The following is a 19,977-nucleotide window of genomic DNA, read 5'->3' on the forward strand; positions in this document are numbered from 1 at the left end:
AGTCCGCCTTCATTTGCAAGCTCGAGGAGTTGATCTTCTTCCTGTGCTGACATGGATGACGCGCGGGTAATGACCTCGCGTGTGTTCAAGCTCAGCAGTGGGTGAGGGGGGATGAGGAAAGGTGAAGCTGACTCATATCGCCAAATCATATCGTTTCCTCGCGGCCCGGTACCGGTCCACAGCCCAGTGATTGGGGACCACTGGTCTTTGTTACGTACCCCGTAACTGGGTTGCCAAACCAGCAGAAATGGATCACTCAGTTGGAGTCTGGATTACTAGAACTAAGAAAGTTTTATTAAAGAAACAAGCAACACAGTACTCTAATCAAAAGGATAATGAATGCAACAGTTCAGCAATGATAAACATGCATGTACACAGAATTAAGATAACAGGATCAATCAAGCTCTATCGTTGTCTAGGGGTAAATGCCCAGTTTCAAAGTGACGCAAAGTTCAGTTCAGTTTAGTTCAGTTCAGTTCGCAGACAGTGGAGGGAAGGAGAGAGAGAGCAAAATGAATGAATATTCAAAAGGGCTTCCACACACAGACCTTCGCAGTCAGCTTTCGGGCGAGCCCTTTGTGATGTCATCTGAGGTCACTGACCGTGACCCCCTCCGTTTCGAGATACGATCGTTTCTCTGCGGTGAACCCGGCACCCAGGCAAGGGTGGACACACACCAGGTTCCCGCCGATCATGCCTTTCCGCCCTGTGCGTCTATGGCCTGGTCCCGCAACCGGCCTTCCAAAACTTCCCACCGACTTGTGAGAGACGCACCGCTTCCAGGGTCTCGTTACCTCGGGTGTCGTGTGTGTGCTGCCTTAGTGAACCTGTCCCTTTTTATCCCCCTGCTGGGGTATCGCCTGTCCATCACTTCAAACAGTTCAGGGTTCAAAGGGGGAGCCGATCTTGACAGCTCTCTCCTTCTGTTACTCTCTCTCCCGTCCCTTCATTACACATCTCCCAATGCTGCTCCATTGTTTTCCTTATCTCTCTCTCTCCTGAAGACAGGTGGCAGACCAACTACTGATCCCACTGGTGCCAGCACAGGACAGCTACATCTTAATCTATGTGTATTCTTGTCACACTTCCCCCCTTTAAGGATTTTTACCGGGGGTAAAAATTACAAACATGAATACATTATTTGGTACACACAGATATACATCTTTATCAGCTATTTGGCTAATACAGCGAGTTTGAAGTTGTCAACACCTGACAGACAGTCAGCCATCACATTTTCTGTTCCTTTTATATGTGTTATTAATAATCCCTCTTACCAGGCTCCAACTTAGCAAACTTCATAGTGGCCAAAAACACTGATGAATTGCGATCAATGTACCTCTCATTGGGTTTCGTCCCGGACCACAATAACAAGGGTCGTCCCATTCCGACTTAGTTTTCTCTCGCAAGGGCTTAGTCGGAGGGGGAGGGGTGGTAACCGCAGAGTTACTGCAAAACTTCCTACAGTACCCCACCATCTCCAAGAGCCTTCTGAGGGTCCTCTTGTCTGTCGGGGTTGGGATGTCAGCGATAGCCTGCACCGTAGCTTGCATCGCCGCCAGCTGCCCCTGTGTCACCACAATTCCCAGGTAAGTGACCTTCGTGTGGCCGAACTCATTTTTTCCAAGGTTCACTATCAAGCTGGCTTCAGACAGCCGTATTACATCGCCAATACACACCTCTGTGTTCGTCAGCCCTTTCGTCACTGAATTACCCAACTGTCAATGTCCTGGAGGGGCCAACATTGTCCAGAGTCTCAGCAGGACAGCCCACATAAATACTGTGGTACCAGAGCAGATTGGATGTTGTGAACTCAATGAAGACCTTCCCATCTTCACCCTCTTCCCTTCCTAATCCCCCTTCTCCCATGGCCCACTCTCCTCTCCCATCAGATTCCTCCTCCTTCAGCCCTTTAACTCTTCCACCTCTACCAGGGGTTCCCAACCTTTTACTTGCCATGGACCAGTACAATTAAGCAAGGGGTCTCAGAGTGAATGTGGAGAGGATGTTTCTTATGGTAGGGAGTCTAAGACCAGAGGACATCCTCATAATAGTGAGGTGTCCTTTTAGAGATGAATAGGAAGATGAGAAGAAAGTTCTTTAGCCAGAGAGTGGTGAATCTGTGGCATTTATTGCCACAGTCAGCTGTGAAGGCCGAGTACTTTTGTATATTTAAGGCAGAGGTTGGTCAGGTCATGAAGGGATAAAGGGAGAAGGCAGGAGATTGGGGCTGAGAGGGAAAATGGATCAGCCATGATGAAATGCAGAGCAGACTAATGGCCTAATTCTGCTCCCATATCTTGTGGTTTTAGGATATTGGGAACCCCTGACCTAAACACTTCCAGCTTCTAACTTTATCCATCTTCCCCCTTACCTGGTCTCACCTATCACCTGCCAGCTTGAAGTCCTTCCCTCCATGCTCCCAACACCTCCCAGTCTTATTCTGGCTTCTTCCCAGTTCCTTTCCAGTCCTGATGAGGGGGTCTCGGTTTGAAACATCGACTCTTTATTCCTCAGCAGAGTTGCTGCCTGACCTGCTGAGTTCCTCCAGCACTTGGTGTGTGTGTTGTGGGTTGGAAGCAAAATATGCTTGACCCTGATGGACTGAGAGAGACACAATCTCCACCTACTGGCTGTTTATTAATACGTAAACCAGTACAGGAAAAAAAGAATTGTGGTCAGCATAGAGCAGACATGATTACATCGCACGGCAGGGCAGGCTTCTGACAACCAAGTCCAGCTCCTGGCCTTCACGTCTGGCTGAGCTACTAAGATTGGTGGAACCGTTTCTACTGACAGGAGAAGGCACCTAGGTGGGTTACTGACGCCTTAAAACAAGTTGCTTTGGGCTGATGCCAAACTATCGACCTCTGCCATTCCTTTGCATTCATCTGCTGCGTGGAGAGAGCTAGCCTGCTGTGTGGGCAACAACTTGCTCTCCGTGTTGTACTTCCCTGGCTTTCACATCATGTAGACAGCTAGGACACAACATCCATGGTCCATTCTGACCAATGCAGAACCTCCAGGCCTAGCTCATTAACAGACTCCTTCAGCGGACTGGAGGACAGCCTCCATATGAAAGACCGGAAGAACTGAAGACATTGGAGTAGAGTTAGGCCTTTCAGACTATCGAGTCTGCTCCGCTGTTTCATCATGGCTGATCCATTTCCCTCTCAAACCCATTTTCCCTTTAACCTTTGACGCCCTATCTAATTATTTGGTGATGCGTTGCCTGAGCTGCCTATTCAAACATCCAATGTCAGTCCATCCTTTCTGAGATAAGGGGCCCAAAAATGCACACAAGACTCCAGGTGAGGCCTCACTACTGCCTTATAAAGCCTCAGCATTACATCCTTACATGCAGAAAGACTGGAATCCTCTCTCTCACTCACACTGACACCAAGCTGTCTGGCCAGGGCAAACATCTGCCAACAGGTTTGGTTGTTAACTTGAAATCCAGCTCACGTTCCCAACCTCCGAACCAAAGCCCTGCTTGTGCTGAAGGCTAAAGCAGTGAAAAGACCCGTTGGCGTGACCCTCCGACGTTCCTTCAAAGATATCCCTGCAGCTGAGGGCAGGAGTCCTTTAATAGAACATACAACAGTATAGTACAGGAACAGGCCCCTCGGCCCTCAATGTTGTGCCAGAACAATTAAATTAGTAATCAATTAGCTAACTAAGCTCATCTCTCCTGCCTACACAATGTCCATATCCTCCCATCTTCCTCACATTCATGTGCCTATCTAAACGTCTCTTAAAAATCTCTAATGCATCTATCTCTACCACCACCGCAGGCACCCACCACTCTCTGTGTAAACGATCCGCTCTCACATCTCTGAAATTACCCTCACTCACCTCCTCCTCTCCTTGGACTCCCCGCTCTGGTTCTCTGCCTGCTCTGGATCTTCTCATCTCGAATTGCCGACGGGACATCGAATTCATCACTCCTTCACTCCTCCACTGAATGCACTGCCCTCTACTCTCCCCGCACCAATCCCAACCTGACCATCAAACTGCCTCCAAAGCCAGTCTATCCTTCCTCAAGTATGGAGACCCGAACTGCATGCAGTACTCCAGGTGCAGCCTCACCAGTACCCTGTACAGTTGCAGCATAACTTCCCCGCTCTTCAATTCAGTCCCTCTAGTAATGAATGCCAATACTGTATTCCATTTGCTTTTGTGATAGCCTGCTGCACCTGCAAACTAACCTTTTGTGATTCATGCACAAGTACTCCCAAGTCCCTCAGCACAGCAGTATGCTGGAAATTTTCACCGTTTAAATAATAATCTGCTCTTCTATTTTTCCTAACAAAGTGGATGACCTCACATTTACCAACATTGTACCCCATCTGCCAGACCCTTGCCCACTCACTTAACCTATCGATATGTATCTCTCTGTATCTTCTGCACAATTTACTTTTCCACTCAATTTGGTATCATCAGCAAACTTAAGCGATACACTACACTTGGTTCCCTCTTTGAGATGGTTAATATATATTGTGAACAGTTGCGGGCCCAGCACCGACCCATATGGCACCACTGCTCACCACTGATTGCCAACCAGAGTAACACCCATGCATCCGAACTCTGCTTTCTTTCAGTTAACCAATCCTGTATCCATGCTAATACATCACCCCAACTCTTTGCATCCTTATCTTATGGATAAGTCTTTTATGCAGTACCTTATCAAACACCTTCCAGAAATCCAAGTAAATAACGTCCATCTGTTCCCCTCTATCCACTGTGCTCGTTATATCCTCAAAGAACTCCAGTAAGTTTGTCAAACAGGATCTGCCCTTGCTGAATCCATGCTGCATCTGCCTGATGGATCCATTTCTTGCCAGATGCCTCGCTATTTCTTCTTTAATGATAGCTTCAAGCATTTTCCAACTACAGATGTTAAACTAACTGACCTGTAGTTACCTGCATTAGCCTACATCATTTTTTGAACTGTGGCGTGACATTCGCCATCTTCTAATCCACCAGAACCTGCCCACAGTCCAGAGAATTTTAGTTTATTTTCTTTCCTTATTCCCTTTCTTTATTAATTGCTTGATGGGTCTTTGTTGCTGTTTGAAATTTTCCCAGTCTTCCAGTTTCCCACTACTCTTGGAGGCTTTCTATTCACACGCTTTTAGTTTGACGCCTTCTTTAATTTCCTCAGTTATCCAAGACTGGCTCTCCCCACCCTTACTGTCCGTGCTTTTAACTGGAATATACTTTTGTTGAGCACCGTGAAAAATCTCTTTGAAAGTCTTCCACTGCTCCTCAATAGTCCCACCATATAGCCTGTGTTCCCAGACTACTTTTGCACCCTCCATTTGTATGGGAAACTGAGTCATACTGTGATCACTCTTTCCGAGAGGATCCCTAACTACAAGATCACTAATCTTACCTTTCTCATTGCACAGGACCAGATCTAAGATAACACATTCTCTTGCAGGTTAAGTAACACGCTGTTCAAGAAAGCCATCATTTATGCGTTCAATGAAGTCCTCCACAAGACTGTCTCGACCAATTTGATTCACCCAATCTCTGTGCAAGTTAGTCTCCCATGATAACTGCTGTTCCATTCTCCCGTGCCTGAGATATTTCTGTTTACTGCCTGTGCCACTGTAATGTGATTATTTGGTGGCTGATCGACAACTCCCACTAGGGATTTTTTTTCCATTACTGTTCCTAATCTCTACCTAGATGGACTCAACGTTCTGCTCCTTAGATCTTATATCGTCTCTCACTGTCGCACTGATCTCATCCTTACAGCGCTACCCCACCTCCCTTACCTTCCTGCCTATCATACCGTATAACCTGATATCCTTGGATATTTAATTCCCAATCTTGACTTAGCTGAGGGGTTGCTTTGAGCTGAGCTGTAAATCATCTACAAGATGTCAGCTCAGCTGAAATCATCTACATCTCGTAGATTAAATCATTCGTCCCACCTAAGACGACTTAGCACGTCAACCAAGAGAATGGTTATCAAACTGATTGTTCATTTGTATCAATAGTCCATTGACTTGGCCGGAATGGTTATCAAGCTGATTGTTCTTTGTATCCATAGTCCATTGACTTGGCTGGAATGCTTATCAAATTGATTGTTCTTTTGTATCGGTGGCCTTATAACCTCTGACAATTCTGACATCAGGCAGTGAATTAGTTGAACTGCTGGGGAGATCAGAAAGGTTCTCTCCCTGATGTCAGGTCCAAATTCACTCACCGGCTGAGCTCGAAGAACTAAACGGGTGGAAAGATAAGTAACGATCTTTTTGTACTGTTGTTATTTGATCCAGCAAAGTTACGTTTACAAACCTCCTCTGCACCTTTCCAATCCTGAGGCAACCAGAACGCGACACAATTGTGTTGTGGGTAGTGGGGAACTGGTGTGGGATCAGAAAGAGGGCGATAGGATTGAGGAGGGATTATAAAGGGGTAGTAGAGAATGTGGTTAAGAGCATAAGATGCAGATCAGAATTAGGCCACTTGGCCCATCAAGTCTACTCTGCCATTTGATCATGGGTGATCCATTTTTCCTCTCAGCCGCAATCTCCTGCTTTCCATATAACCATATAACAATTACAGCACGGAAACAGGCCATCGTGGCCCTTCTAGTCCGTGCCGAATGCTTACTCTCACCTAGTCCCATCTACCTGCACTTAGCCCATAACCCTCATTCCTTTCCTGTCCATATACCTATCAAACTTTTTTTTAATGACAAAATTGTACCTGCCTCTACCACTTCTACTGGAAGCTCATTCCACACAGTTACCACTCCCTGAGTAAAGAAGTTCCCACTCTTGTTACCCCTAAACTTTTGCCCCTTAACTCTCAACTCATGTCCTCTTGTTTGAATCTCCCCTATTCTCAACGGAAAAAGCCTATCCAAGTCAACTCTATCTATCCCCCTCATAATTTTAAATGCCTCTATCAAGTCCCCGGTCAAACTTCTACGCTCCAAACAATAAAGACCTAACTTGTTCAACCTTTCTCTGTAACTTAGGTGCTGAAACCCAGGTGACATTCTGGTAAATCTCCTCTGTACTCTCTCTATTTTGTTGACATCCTTCCTATAATTTGGTGACCACAACTGTACACAAGACTCCAAATTTGGCCTCACCAATGCCTTGTACAATTTCAACATTACATCCCATCTCCTATATTCAGTGCTCTGATTTATAAAGGCCAGCATACCAAAAGCTTTCTTCACCATCCTATCCACATGAGATTCCACCTTCAGGGAACTATGCACTATTATTCCTAGACCACGCTGTTCTACTGCATTCTTCAATGCCTTACCATTTACCATGTATGTCCTATTTTGATTAGTCCTACCAAAATGTAGCACCTCACACTTATCAGCATTAAACTCCATCTGCCATCTTTCAGCCCACTCTTCTAACTGGCCCAAATTCTCTGCAAGCTTTGAAAACCCACTTCATTATCCAAAATGCCAACTATCTTAGTATCATCTGCATACTTACTAATCCAATTTACCACTCTATCATCCAGATCATTAATGTATATGACAAACAACATTGGACCCAGTACAGATCCCTGAAGCACACCACTAGTCACCGGCCTCCAACCTGACAAACAGTTATCCACCACTGCTCTCTGACATCTCCAATCCAGCCACTGTTAAATCCATTTTTCTACTTAAATATTATACCTAACGATTGAACCTTCCTAACTAACCTTCCGTGTGGAACTTTGTCAAAGGCCTTACTGAAGTCCATATAGACAACATCCACCACTTTACCCTTGTCAACTTTTCAAGTAACCTCTTCAAAAAATTCAATAAGATCTGTCAAACATGACCTTCCATGCACAAATCCATGTTGACTGTTCCTAAACAGCTACCCTGTCTATCCAGATAATTATATATACCATCTCTAAGAATATTTTCCATTAACTTACCCACCACTGACGTCAAACTCACAGGCTGATAATTGCTAGGTTTACTCTTAGAACTTAGCAATTTACTCTTAACTTTACTCTTAGAACACCTCCACCACCATCGCCAGCAGCTCATTCCACGCACTCACCACTCTCTGCATAAAAAGCTTAGCCCTGACATCTCCTCTGTACCTACTTCCAAGCACCTTAAAACTGTGCCCTCTCATGCTAGCTGGGAAAAAGCTTCTGACTATCCAAACGATCAATGCCTCTCATCATCTTATACACCTCTGTCAGGTCACCTCTCATCCTCCGTCGCTCCAAGAAGAAAAGGCCGAGTTCACTTAACCTATTCTCATAAGGCATGCTCTCCAGTCCAGGGAACATCCTTATAAATCTCCTCTGCACCCTTTCTATGCTTTCCACATCCTTCCTATAGTGAGGCGACCAGAACTGAGCAGAGTACTCCAAGTGGGGTGTGACCAGGGTCCTATATAGCTGCAACATTACCCCTCGGCTCTAAACTCAATCCCACGGTTGATGAAGGTCAATACACTGTATGCTTTCTTAACCACAGAGCCAACCTGCACAGCAGCTTTGAGCATCCTATGGACTCGGACCCCAAGATCCCTCTGATCCCCCACACTGCCAAGAGTCTTTTTCTTCATTAATCTTTTCATTGATTTAAAAAAAGCTTAAATACAAATCAAGAGGAGAATTCATTCAAATATATATATCGGTAACAATATAATCCAAGATTAAGATAGACATTGTCAAAATCATAGATATTGTTAAACTAGTATAAAATATATAATAAAAAATGAAAATAACAATTGTCTTAGCAGTTTATGAAGAGAAAGGAAAAAACATTGGGTTTTAAATGAAAAGGAAAAAGAACCCACTACACTAAAGAAACAAAAAAAAAGAGGACTGGGCAGTCCATTTTCAGGATACGATCAAGAAAGAAAGAAAGACTTTCTGATGAAATCTAAAACTTTGAAAAAAAGACTGAAAGAGTAATAAATAATTAAATGAAAATATTGGATAAAAGGTCACCGTATTGCTAAGAGCCTTACCATTCATACTATATTCTGTCATCATATTTGACCTACCAAAATGAACCACCTCTCACTTATTTGTGTTGAACTTCATCTATCACTTCTCAGCCCAGTTTTGCATCCTATCAATGTCCCGCTATCCACACTATCCACAACCCCGCCAACCATTGTGTCATCAGCAAATTTACTAACCTAATCCTCCACTTCCTCATCCAAGTCAATTGGTGGCCACCAAGAGGTCCTGGTTTCTTCTGCTGAATGGACTGTAGGTGCTCGTCAAAGTGGTCTCCCAATCTGGGCCGGGTCTCACAGGTGAAATGTTGCCTCACCTGGAAGGACTGTTTGGGCCCCGAATGGTAGTGAGGGAGGAGATCCAGGGGCAGCTGTGGCACTTCTCCTGGTGGCCACCAATTTTAATTCTACCTCCCATTCCCATTCCAACATGTTGGTCCATGGCCTCCTCTACTGCTGCGATGAGGCCACACTCGGGTTGGAGGAACAACTCCTTATTCCGTCTGGGTAGCCTCCAACCTGATGGCATCAACATCAATTTCTCCAGCTTCCGGTAATGACCCCCCCACTTCACCATTCTCCATTCACATTTTGCTCCCTCACCTTATCTCCTTACCTGCCCATCACCTCCCTCTGGTGCTCTTCCCCCTTCCCTTTCTTCCATGGCCTTCTGTCCTCTCCTATCAGATTCCCCCTTCTCCAGCACTTTATCTCTTTCACCAATTTCTCAGCTCTTTACCTCACCACTCCCCATCTCCTGGTTTCACCTATCACCCACAACCTTGTACGTCTTCCCCACCTTCTTACTCTGATCTCATCTTTTTTTTTCTAGTCCTGATGAAGCATCTTGGCCCAAAACGACAACTGACTGGTACAAGCTGACAGGAAGGTGACAGTAACTCAAATCACCTCACGTTACAACAGTGGTGTGCAGAAGAGCATCTCTAAACACACATGTCGAACCTTGAAGTGGATGATGAAGAATACCATTTTCACAGTACCAGTAATATTGAAAAAAAATATAACGTTGACTTGCAGTCTATGCAGAAGTAAACATCATGGTACCTGCAGCTGCCTAAATTGACATACAGTGGCAGGAAAACGTTTGGGCACCCCGGTCAAAATTTCTGTTACTGTGAATAGTTAAGTGAGTAGAAGATGAACTGATCTCCAAAAATCATAATGTTGAAGATGAAACATTCTTTTCAACATATTGAGCAAGATTAGTGTATTATTTTGGTTTTGTACAATTTTTGAGTGAAAAAAAGGAAAGGAGCACCATTGAAAAGTTTAGGCACCCCAAAAGATTTGAGTTCTCAGATAACTTTTACCAAGGTTCCAGACCTTAATTAGCTTGTTAGGGTTATGGCTTGTTCACAGTCATCATTAGGAAAGGCCAGGTGATGCAAATTTTAAAGCTTTATAAATACCCTGACTCCTCAAACCTTGTCCCAACAAACAGCAGCCATGGGCTCCTCTAAGCAGCTGCCTAGCACTCTGAAAATTAAAATAAATGATGTCCACAAAGCAGGAGAAGGCTATCAGATGATAGCAAAGCATTTTCAGATAGCCGTTTCCTCAGTTCGTAACGTAATTAAGAAATGGCAGTTAGCAGGAACGGTGGAGGTCAAGTTGAGGTCTGTAAGACCAAGAAAACTTTCCAAGAGAGCTACTCATAGGATTGCCAGAAAGGCAAATGAAAACCCCTGTTTGACTGCAAAAGACCTTCAGGAAGATTTAGCAGACTCTGGAGTGGTGGTGCACTGTTCTACTGTGCAGCGACACTGAAGAAATATGACCTTCATGGAAGAGTCATCAGAAGAAAACTTTTCCTGCATCGTTACCACAAATTTCAGCATCAGAAGTTTGCAAAGGAACATCTAAACAAGCCTGATGCATTTTGGAAACAAGTCAATGGTAGAATTGAGTTTTCTTCAGTTGGCAATTCTTCTAGAAGTGCCAGGATTTGTTTTCCTCAAAGACCATTTCTATATTTTAAAGATTCTTTGCTTCCTGCAGGGAGGAGGTGTGAGGCTATTTGGCTAACCATTGGTGGGAAGGTAATTTAGATTAGGAATCAATTAAAGCCAATTGTACGGACAAATGTCAACTTTCCCCTTATTATTCTTTTGCCTCGGAGAACAATTTAGAGTGATTTCTTTTTTTTAATCCTAACTTGCCCAAAGAGGTGAATATTAATGCACTGGGATCACGAATGTAATTCTGTGTCGTTTTCTTTTCTGTGTACATTGGAACAAAAAGTCTGTCAGACACAACTGTTTCATTCAATAAATCACAAGACCCACCCCAACTGAAATTTGTGGCCAATGATTATAATCAATGATGGGAAGGTTCAAATAATGAAGTGCTTCAAATATTTGGGATAGCATGTTTTAATTAGTTTTAATCAGTGGCTGATGTCATCACAGTGGGTCATGACATCACAATGGCTGATGTCATCACAGTGGCTGATGACATCACAATAGCTGATGACATCACAGTGGCCAAATCAGAAACCATGAGAAATATTTTGATATCAGATAAGAAGCACAAACTGTTGTGTCTCAGTCTTCAGCTAGGAAATAATAGAGAGCTAAAGAGGTGATAACTCCCGAACAAAATGGGGTTGAGATGGACCAGATGCTTGCTCAGGCAGGATGAAGAGGAAAGATCTCAGGTAATTCCAAACTTGTCAGCAAGTGTTCAGTGTCCAGCTGGCCCCCGTTTTTTGGAACGTTCACTTTACGACTCCTCGCTGTTGTGAAAGACCAAATTAGTTACCGGTTTTCGCTGACAAGAAGGTGTTTTCACTATTACAAAAAAATGCAGCATGCACCCCGAGCAGCGAGAGTGGTGAAAATAGCGTTCAGCGTTTCTTGTGAAGCGAGCCGTTATAGAGGCAGCGCGCACCCTGAACAGCGAGAGTGGTGAAAATAGGGTTCAGCGTTTCTTGTGAAGCGAGCCGTTATAGAGGCAGCGCGCACCCCGAGCAGAGAGAGTGGCGAAAATAGCGTTCAGCGTTTGTTGTGAAGCGAGCGGTTATAGAGGCAGCGCGCACCCTGAGCAGCGAAAAGTGAAATAGCGTTCAGCGTTTGTTGTGAAGCGAGCCGTTATAGAGGCAGCGCGCACCCCGAGCTGCGAGAGTGGCGAAAAGCCAAGCTTCTTCCCCGGGAACTACACTCAGCATCTCAGCATTAAGCTGCCATAGCTTTGAACTGCGTGAGATTTTCGCTACAATTGACAATGCTGCAATGATTGCAGAAAAGTATGACTTTAACTTTGAAAGGGCACGTAGGTTCAGGGCAGGTTTGCAGGATGTTTTGAGTGCTTACAAAGAACTGTCTGATAGAAAGATGTGTGAATGTTCCAGCGTGCTGGCTGTCTTCTTGACTCTGCTAAGTGAAACTACGCTGTACATCAGTGGTCCCCAACCTCTGGGCCGCGGACCGCTACTGATCCGCGAAGCATGCAGTGGTGCAGCGATAGCCGGAACGCACCCAGAAAAAAGCCAAAATAAACAAGCTAATTAATTAGGTGCTGCCTGGCATGTAAATGTCGGCCCAGATCAGAGACGATGCAATCAGCACCTAATTAATTAACACACATAAAAATTGCTGGTGTACGCAGCAGGCCAGGCAGCATCTATAGGAAGAGGTGCAGTCGACATTTTGGGCCGAGACCCTTCGTCAGGACTAACTGAAGGAAGAGCTAGTAAGAGATTTGAAAGTGGGAGGGGGAGGGGGAGATCCGAAATGATAGGAGAAGACAGGAGGGGGAAGGATGGAGCCAAGAGCTGGACAGCTGATTGGCAAAAGGGATATGAGAGGATCATGGGACAGGAGGCCTAGGGAGAAAGAAAGGGGGAGGGGGGAAGCCCAGAGGATGGGCAATAATGGATGGGGTACGAGGGGGAGGTGGGGCATTAACGGAAGTTAGGGAAGTCACTGTTCATGCTATCAGGTTGGAGGCTACCCAGTCGGAATATAAGGTGTTGCTCCTCCAACCTGAGTATGGCTTCATCTTTACAGTAGAGGAGGCCATGGCCATATCGGAATGGGAATGGGACGTGGAATTAAAATGTGTGGCCACTGGGAAATCCTGCTTTCTCTGGTGGACAGAGCGTAGGTGTTCAGCGAAACGATCTCCCAGTCTGCGTCGGGTCTCACCAATATATAGAAGGCTGCATCGGGAGCACGAGACGCAGTATACCACCCCAGCCGACTCACAGGTGAAGTGTCGCCTCACCTGGAAGGACTGTCTGGGGCCCTGAATGGTGGTAAGGGAGGAAGTGTAAGGGCGTGTGTAGCACTTGTTCCGCTTGCAAGGATAAGTGCCAGGAGGGAGATCGGTGGGGTGGGATGGTGGGGACGAATGGACAAGGGAGTCGCGTAGGGAGCCATCCCTGTGGAAAGCGGAGGGGGAGGGAAAGATGTGCTTAGTGGTGGGATCTCGTTGGAGCTGGCGGAAGTTACAGAGAATTATTTGTTGGACCTGGAGGCTGGTGGGGTGGTAGGTGAAGACAAGGGGAACCCTATCCCTAGTGGGGTGGTGGGAGGACGGGGTGAGAGCAGATGTGCGTGAAATGGCAGAGATGCGTTTGAGAGCAGAGTTGATGGTGGAGGAAGGGAAGCTCCTTTCTTTAAAAAAGGAGGACATCTCCTTCGTCCTGGAATGAAAAGCCTCATCCTGAAAGCAGATGCGGCGGAGATGGAGGATTTGCGAGAAGGGGATGGTATTTTTTCAAGAGACAGGGTGAGAAGAGGAATAGACCAGATAGCTGTGAGAGTCTGTAGGCTTATAGTAGGCATCAGTAGATAAGCTGTCTCTAGAGATAGAGACAGAAAGGTCTAGAAAGGGGAGGGAGGTGTCGGAAATGGACCAGGTATTCAAGGACTCGGCAGCTAACCTCAATGAGTATGCCTCAGCTGTCACAGACTTCTTTGGAAATGCACGGAGAACTGTGTGTCTCACAAGACGATCCGGGTATTCCCTAACCGGAAACCATGGATGAATTATGAGGTCAAATCCCTTTTAAAGGCTAGAGCTGCGGCTTTTAGGTCCGGGGATACCAGTGGCTACACAGAATCCAGGCGTGAACTCCGGAAAGCCATTAGGGGCGCCAAGAGGCAATATCGAGCCGAGTTGGAAGCCCAGGTTAACCAAAGGGATGCCAGTAGACTATGGCAGGGTCTAAATGAGATCACTGGGCACAAAGAAAAGGCTGGGAATTTCTTGTGTGATTCTTTCAAGGGTAACATGTTTGAGATGAACATTAAACTTTGAGGGTTTGGGCTAATAGGTTGCAGCAGGTTAGTGAAATATATGGAAGGATATAATGGGATGCATTGAAAGGGCAGGGAGGGGGCAATCCAGTGGATGGATGTACAGAATTTAAGTTGCTGGATGTTAAATGTTTGCAAGCTTCCTGCCCATCTAATCTTTATTTTATCAAATCAGAAAATACTAACAGCTCGGGAACTAATCTATTTCCATTCTCTTGCCCTTGTGCAGTCTGCTTCCTCAGAAGACAGTGCCCCTTCATCAAACGAAGCTGATAGAAAGACTAACACCAGCCCTAGTTTACAGTCATGCCAAGGATCCTGCAGCTCGTCTGACGAATCTGTATCCATGACACAATCAGGTATGAAGTTTCTGACAGCTATGTGTGAGCTTTTCAGTATTTATACTCGGTAGGTACTCACAGAATTCCATGTAAGCACAGCTAACATTACAGCTCAGTACTGATGGGAGAGTCTCAGCAAATCTAGTTGCTCATGAAGGGTTGCAATTGTCCATATCAGCAGAATTGTATTCAGCTGCAAACTGTAATCTCGAGGCCTGGTCTATCACTCCTTTTGACCATTACTATCAAGCTAGGGACCAATGCCAGTTCAGTGGTGAGTATAGAAAGAAGTTTTACAAGTTGCATTGGGTGGATCTGAACTGAATAGAGCTGCTACACAGAACCATCAGCTTGTTAAATGGCAAAAGCAGCATGCAGTAAACAGATGCATCACACACAATGCTGGAGGAACTCAGCAGGCCAGACAGCATTAAAGGAAAAGAGTAAACAATCGATGTTTCAGGCCGAAAACCTTCACGACTGGAACGGAAGGAAGAAGGAGTCAGAAAAAGAAGGTGGGGGAAAGGAAGGAAGAGATACAAGTTGGCAGGTGATAGGTGATACTGGGAGAGATGGAGCGGTTAAAGTAAAGAGCTGGGAAGTTGATTGGTGAAAGGGGTAAAGGGTTAGAGTAGGGGGTATTTGATAGGAGAGGACAGAGGACCATTGAAGAAGGGAAGGAGGAGGAGCCCCAGTGGGAGGTGATGGGCAGGTAAGGAGATGAGGTGAGAGAGGGAAACGAATGGAGAGGAGGAGGAGGCAGTTACTGGAAGTTTGAGAAATTGACGTTTGTGCCATCAGGTTGGAGATCACCCAAACAAAAAATAAGCTCTTTGCCGCTCCAACCTGAGGGTGGCCTCACAGTGACAGGAGACCATGGACTGACATAATGGAATGGAAAGTAGAGTTGGAATGGCTGGCCACCGGAAAATCCCGCTTTTTGTGGCAGATGGAGCGAAGCTGCTTGACAAATGTCTCCCAGTCTGGTCTGATCAATATATAGGAGGCAACACTAGATACTATAGGTGATCCCAACAGACTCACGGGTGAAGTGTCGCCTGGCGTGGAAGGGCTGTTTGAAGCCCTGAATGGTAGTGAGGAAGGAGGTGTAGGGGCAGGTGTGGCCCTTGTTCTGCTTGCAAGGATAAGTGCCAGGAGGGAAATCAGTGGGGAGGGATGAGTGGACAAGGGAGTCGTGTAAGGAGTGATTCCTACGGAAAGATGTGCTTGGTGGTGGGCTCCCTTTGGAGATAGCAGAAGTTGCAGAGAGTTACGTGCGGGATGCAGAGGCTTGTGTGGTGATAGGTGAGGACAAGAGGAACCCTATCCTTCGTGTGGCGGCAGGTGGAAGGGTTCAGGGTGATTTGTGCAATGTGGTTGAGGGCTACGTTGATAGTGGAGGAAAGGAAGCCCTTTTCTTTGAAGAAGGAGGATATCTCAGTTGTTCTGGAATGAAAAGCTTCATTCTGGGAGCAGATGCAGTGGAAATGGAGGAACTGAGGCCAGGGAATGGCATTTTTGCAAGTGATAGGGTGGGAAGATGTCTTGTCCAGAGAGCTGTGAGAGTCAGTGGGTTTGTAAAGAGTATCAGCAGATAAACTGTCTCCAAAGATGGAGACGGGATCGAGAAAGGGGTGAGAGGTGTCAGAAGTGGGCCAGTTGAGGGCAGTGTGGAAATTGGAGAAAGTTGAGGAAATTGATGAGCTCAGCATGGGTGCTGGAAGCAGGACCAATGCAGTTATCTTTGTAGCGTAGGAAGGGTTGTGGAGTGATGCCCGTTTAGGTTCGAAACATGGACTGTTCCACAACTGTTAACTCTCTTCCGTAGCTGTTGCCTAGCCTGCAGAGTTCCTTCAGCATTTTCTGGGTATTACTTTGGATTTCCTATATCTGCAGATTTTCTCATCTTCAATGAAGAGTTCAGCAGTTCCCCAACCAATGGATCTGATCAAAGTTCTGCCACCCTGGATCACACAGTCGTGATGGTGATAGGTTAGCTAACATGAGGACACTTCTCCAGTGAAGATCCCCACCTTCAATTAAACCAGAGCCTGGAATGAACTTTGTGAAACTATATTCAACTCGAAGAACTGAGTGAATGATGCATCTGTGCTTCCTCCCAAAGTCCTCACTGTTATAATGGTAGTTTTCAGCCAAATCAAAGAATGAGCGAGTAGCAGGAACAGCAATAATAATGAAAATGGACAACCTCCGATGTGTCGTGCTTAAAGTTGCACTTCAGAACTAAATGCCTAGCAAGCCAAGCATATCCAGTACAGGTCTGTCAGTGGCAACTACATGTCCCTAGTTACGTTCTATCCACCAAAAACAGAGTATATCCGATCTGGCTAATTACTGTCCAATCATAAAAGTAATGGGAGGTGTCACCAACTGTGCTCTTAAGGGACATTTGCTCTTCAGTAATCTGTTCCCCCATGCCCATTTTGACTTTCCAGGGTCAGAGTTAGTGCAGTATTTACAGGTGATTTGAGTGACTGCCTTTAATGAGGCTGTATTTGACAGGGTGTGGGATTAAATAGCCCGAATCAAATTGAACTCTGGAAATCAACATGAAAACTACACTGGCAAGATTTGTACCACACAAAGGAAAAGGTTTAAAAGCAGTGGTCAGTGAGTTCTAGCTTTGGTTAGTGAAATGTTGCATGTAATCTATTTTGCAGCAAGTGTTTCTCTGCCTATTGATGCAATGCTCACCATTAGCTTCGATTTTTTTAAAAATCTGATTTTATATTTAAATTGTTTCCTGATGTTTCCCTGCTTATGATCTCAATGAGTCCACAACTGTATTTGCTGTTGAGAGTGTGAGCCACGTCTCCAACGAGGCCGTGACTCTGGCCGGTCGGTGTCCGACGAGGTTGGGGCTTTATGTGCGTAATTGGTATTTTGGGGGATATCAGTTATTTCTTTCCTTCCCTGTTTGCCCTTCATCTATTGGCTTACTGGGCCAATTAAGAAGACATTTAAGAGTCTATTGCCTTGCTCAGCTGTGTGTTAGTAGTATTCTGAGCTTTAAGAGTGCATTTAGTGAGTTATGGATCTGATTGCACTGTACAGTGACAGCTTTTGATTATATTTACGGGAGAATGGTACCAGGAGGACAGTGTCAAAATCAAAATGCATTTCCTGCCACTGGGGATCTCAGGACATGTGTGATAAACATAACAAAATCGTATGTGAGAGTTTCCATTTAATTCTGGCAGCTATTAATGCATTGAATCAGGTGGATTTTAATTCGAAATTTAAGCTTCAAGTAGCAATAAATGAATAGAAACTGAGTAAAATTGTTAGTTGATTTCACCCCGCTGAGGTATGTATTTTGAATGATAAATAATTGGTTGAATTGGAAGCTATTACCTATTATAACTTTGATTTGATTGCATCCTGAACAGAGAAAGCATCTGAGCAGAGTGATATCGAGGGCAGGATTCATGCACCTAAAGATGATCTGAGGAAACATAAACCTATTGTAAACAAATTGAAGAAAGGGCAGAAGCTTCGGAAGGAGAGATTGAAGGCACAGGAGGTCAGTCTCATTAACGAACTAAGGGTAAGATTGTCGTCGTACTCACCTTGACTGCCCTGCCAGTCTTTGATTAGGGCAATAAGAACGTTGTATGTATATACTACCCCAAAATCAATTTGCTATCCACAATATTCATTTTTTAATTTGGAAAATTGTTGAGGAAATTCAGTAACACACATCAAAGTTGCTGGTGAATGTTTATGTGTGTTGCTTGAAATCCTAGCATCTGCAGATTTCCTGGTGTTTGAGGAAATTAAGTGCATGATTATTCAAAGGACTTGATCTACCTTTATTCTTTTTGTTTCTGTTCCATTGCTGGAAAATCCTTTATATCACCCTCAACTCATTCTTAAGGCCCTTTGCATTGCTATATTGCTTCTGACTTTCAAAAGTCTTTGAAAAGTATGCAGCATTCAATAGTGCGTTCGGTTGTCTTTCCCCAGTTGCTGCTATTCTCCTGCTTTGTATCTGCTATGTTAAAGCAGCAGGAGGCAATGCTTTCTGAAAGTTTGGGGAAATCTGGATTGTTGCAGTCTTTACAATTTATTTTTTACAGCATTTAGCCAAATTGATTTGCCATCCTCTGAATATTTTCAGTTGTCAGCCTTGATTAATTTACCAACTAAAATTGGATTGATTAAGTTGAAAATGCTTTTGCTGATTTGTTGAGTTTGCAGCCACTGTCTTCGTATGCCGATGGAAAGCTGTTTCCAATATCCTGAGACATATGTGAATTTTGGACTGTACTTCATATTGGTTTCCTTCAGGTTTTGGTGTTTTGTTAATTGTGGCTGGTTGGTGGGTGGGTGAGCTGTAAATATTTTGTGTGTAAGGTGGGGTTGGGGGTTTCGATGTTACTGTCACTGGTCTGTTTTGCAGGCGAGGGGGTCGGGGATTGTTATTGTTTCTTTTCTTTGTCGTACTGATGGTGGGGAGAGTTGGTGTCTTTTCTTTCATCAACTCTCATGGTCTTTCTGTATTTCAGGGCTATCTGGAGAAGACAAGTATCAGAGTTGTACGTGCATACTTTGACAATAAAATGAACCTTTGAACATTTCACCGTTTTCTTTCTCTTGTATTACCAGTCCTGTGACGAATCGATTAAAAGGACTCCAGCAAAACTAAGCAAAGTGTCCAGTTCCACCAAACCACAAATCAAAACCCCTTCCTCCATTGCTGCTGAGAAGCCCAAGGCTAAACCACTTTCTCTACAAAGGTAATGTCACTGGGCAATACAGCCTTAGTTGGAAAAGGACTTCTCAGAATATTGGTAGTATCACTGTTTTATAAGTTAAACATAATGGGATGCCTTCTCCCCTATTGAAAGTACTTATTTTTAAATTAGGTTGCACGTGACTGTTGTTCATTTATTTAGCAGACTTCTTTAAAGAGTAGTACAGTATTTTCTACTGAGGAGGTGGAGCATGAAACAATGACAGTGACTTTTGAAATATTATTTCAGTAATTTTGTTTCTCTCTTTTTAGACACTGCTTCACCTGCTGAATATTTTGTCATTCTCTTTACATTTCCAGCATCTGTGATATTTTGATTTCTGTTTTCAAAAAGTTTACTAAATTTCTAGCAGGTTTTCTTTCAAGAGCTGATTGTTCCATCCAGTGACATAATTCATTCTATTCTGCAGTTTAATGATAATCTATGATATTTGCTGTGCTCCTGAGTCTGTGGGATTTGGCTCAGAAATGTTGTGAGTGGCTTGCTGTAACACGCACGGAATCAGGCAGAATTTGTGAAAAGAAAAGCAGTCTGCAATGTCGATCTGCGATCCTTCGTCACTGCAAAATTCCAAAGACAATATGATATTTATCTGCCAAGCTCTTAAGCTCAAAAT

At 44.6% G+C, this 19,977-nt stretch overlaps 1 protein-coding gene across 1 annotated transcript in view; it reads left to right on the forward strand.

Annotated features, from left to right (window-relative positions):
- Window positions 1–15,037: 15,037 nt before the first annotated feature.
- LOC140203632 (serine/threonine-protein phosphatase 2A 65 kDa regulatory subunit A beta isoform-like) overlaps window positions 15,038–19,977 on the forward strand; it is a 56,334-nt gene continuing 51,394 nt past the window's right edge. The window contains exons 1-2 of the mRNA XM_072269680.1: window positions 15,038–15,098; window positions 17,994–18,151. Coding sequence (XP_072125781.1) covers window positions 15,038–15,098; window positions 17,994–18,151 — 219 coding nt within the window. The remainder of the gene's footprint in view (window positions 15,099–17,993; window positions 18,152–19,977) is intronic.

The sequence above is a fragment of the Mobula birostris genome, chromosome 10 (assembly GCF_030028105.1).
Source record: "Mobula birostris isolate sMobBir1 chromosome 10, sMobBir1.hap1, whole genome shotgun sequence".
Taxonomy (NCBI): domain Eukaryota; kingdom Metazoa; phylum Chordata; class Chondrichthyes; order Myliobatiformes; family Myliobatidae; genus Mobula; species Mobula birostris.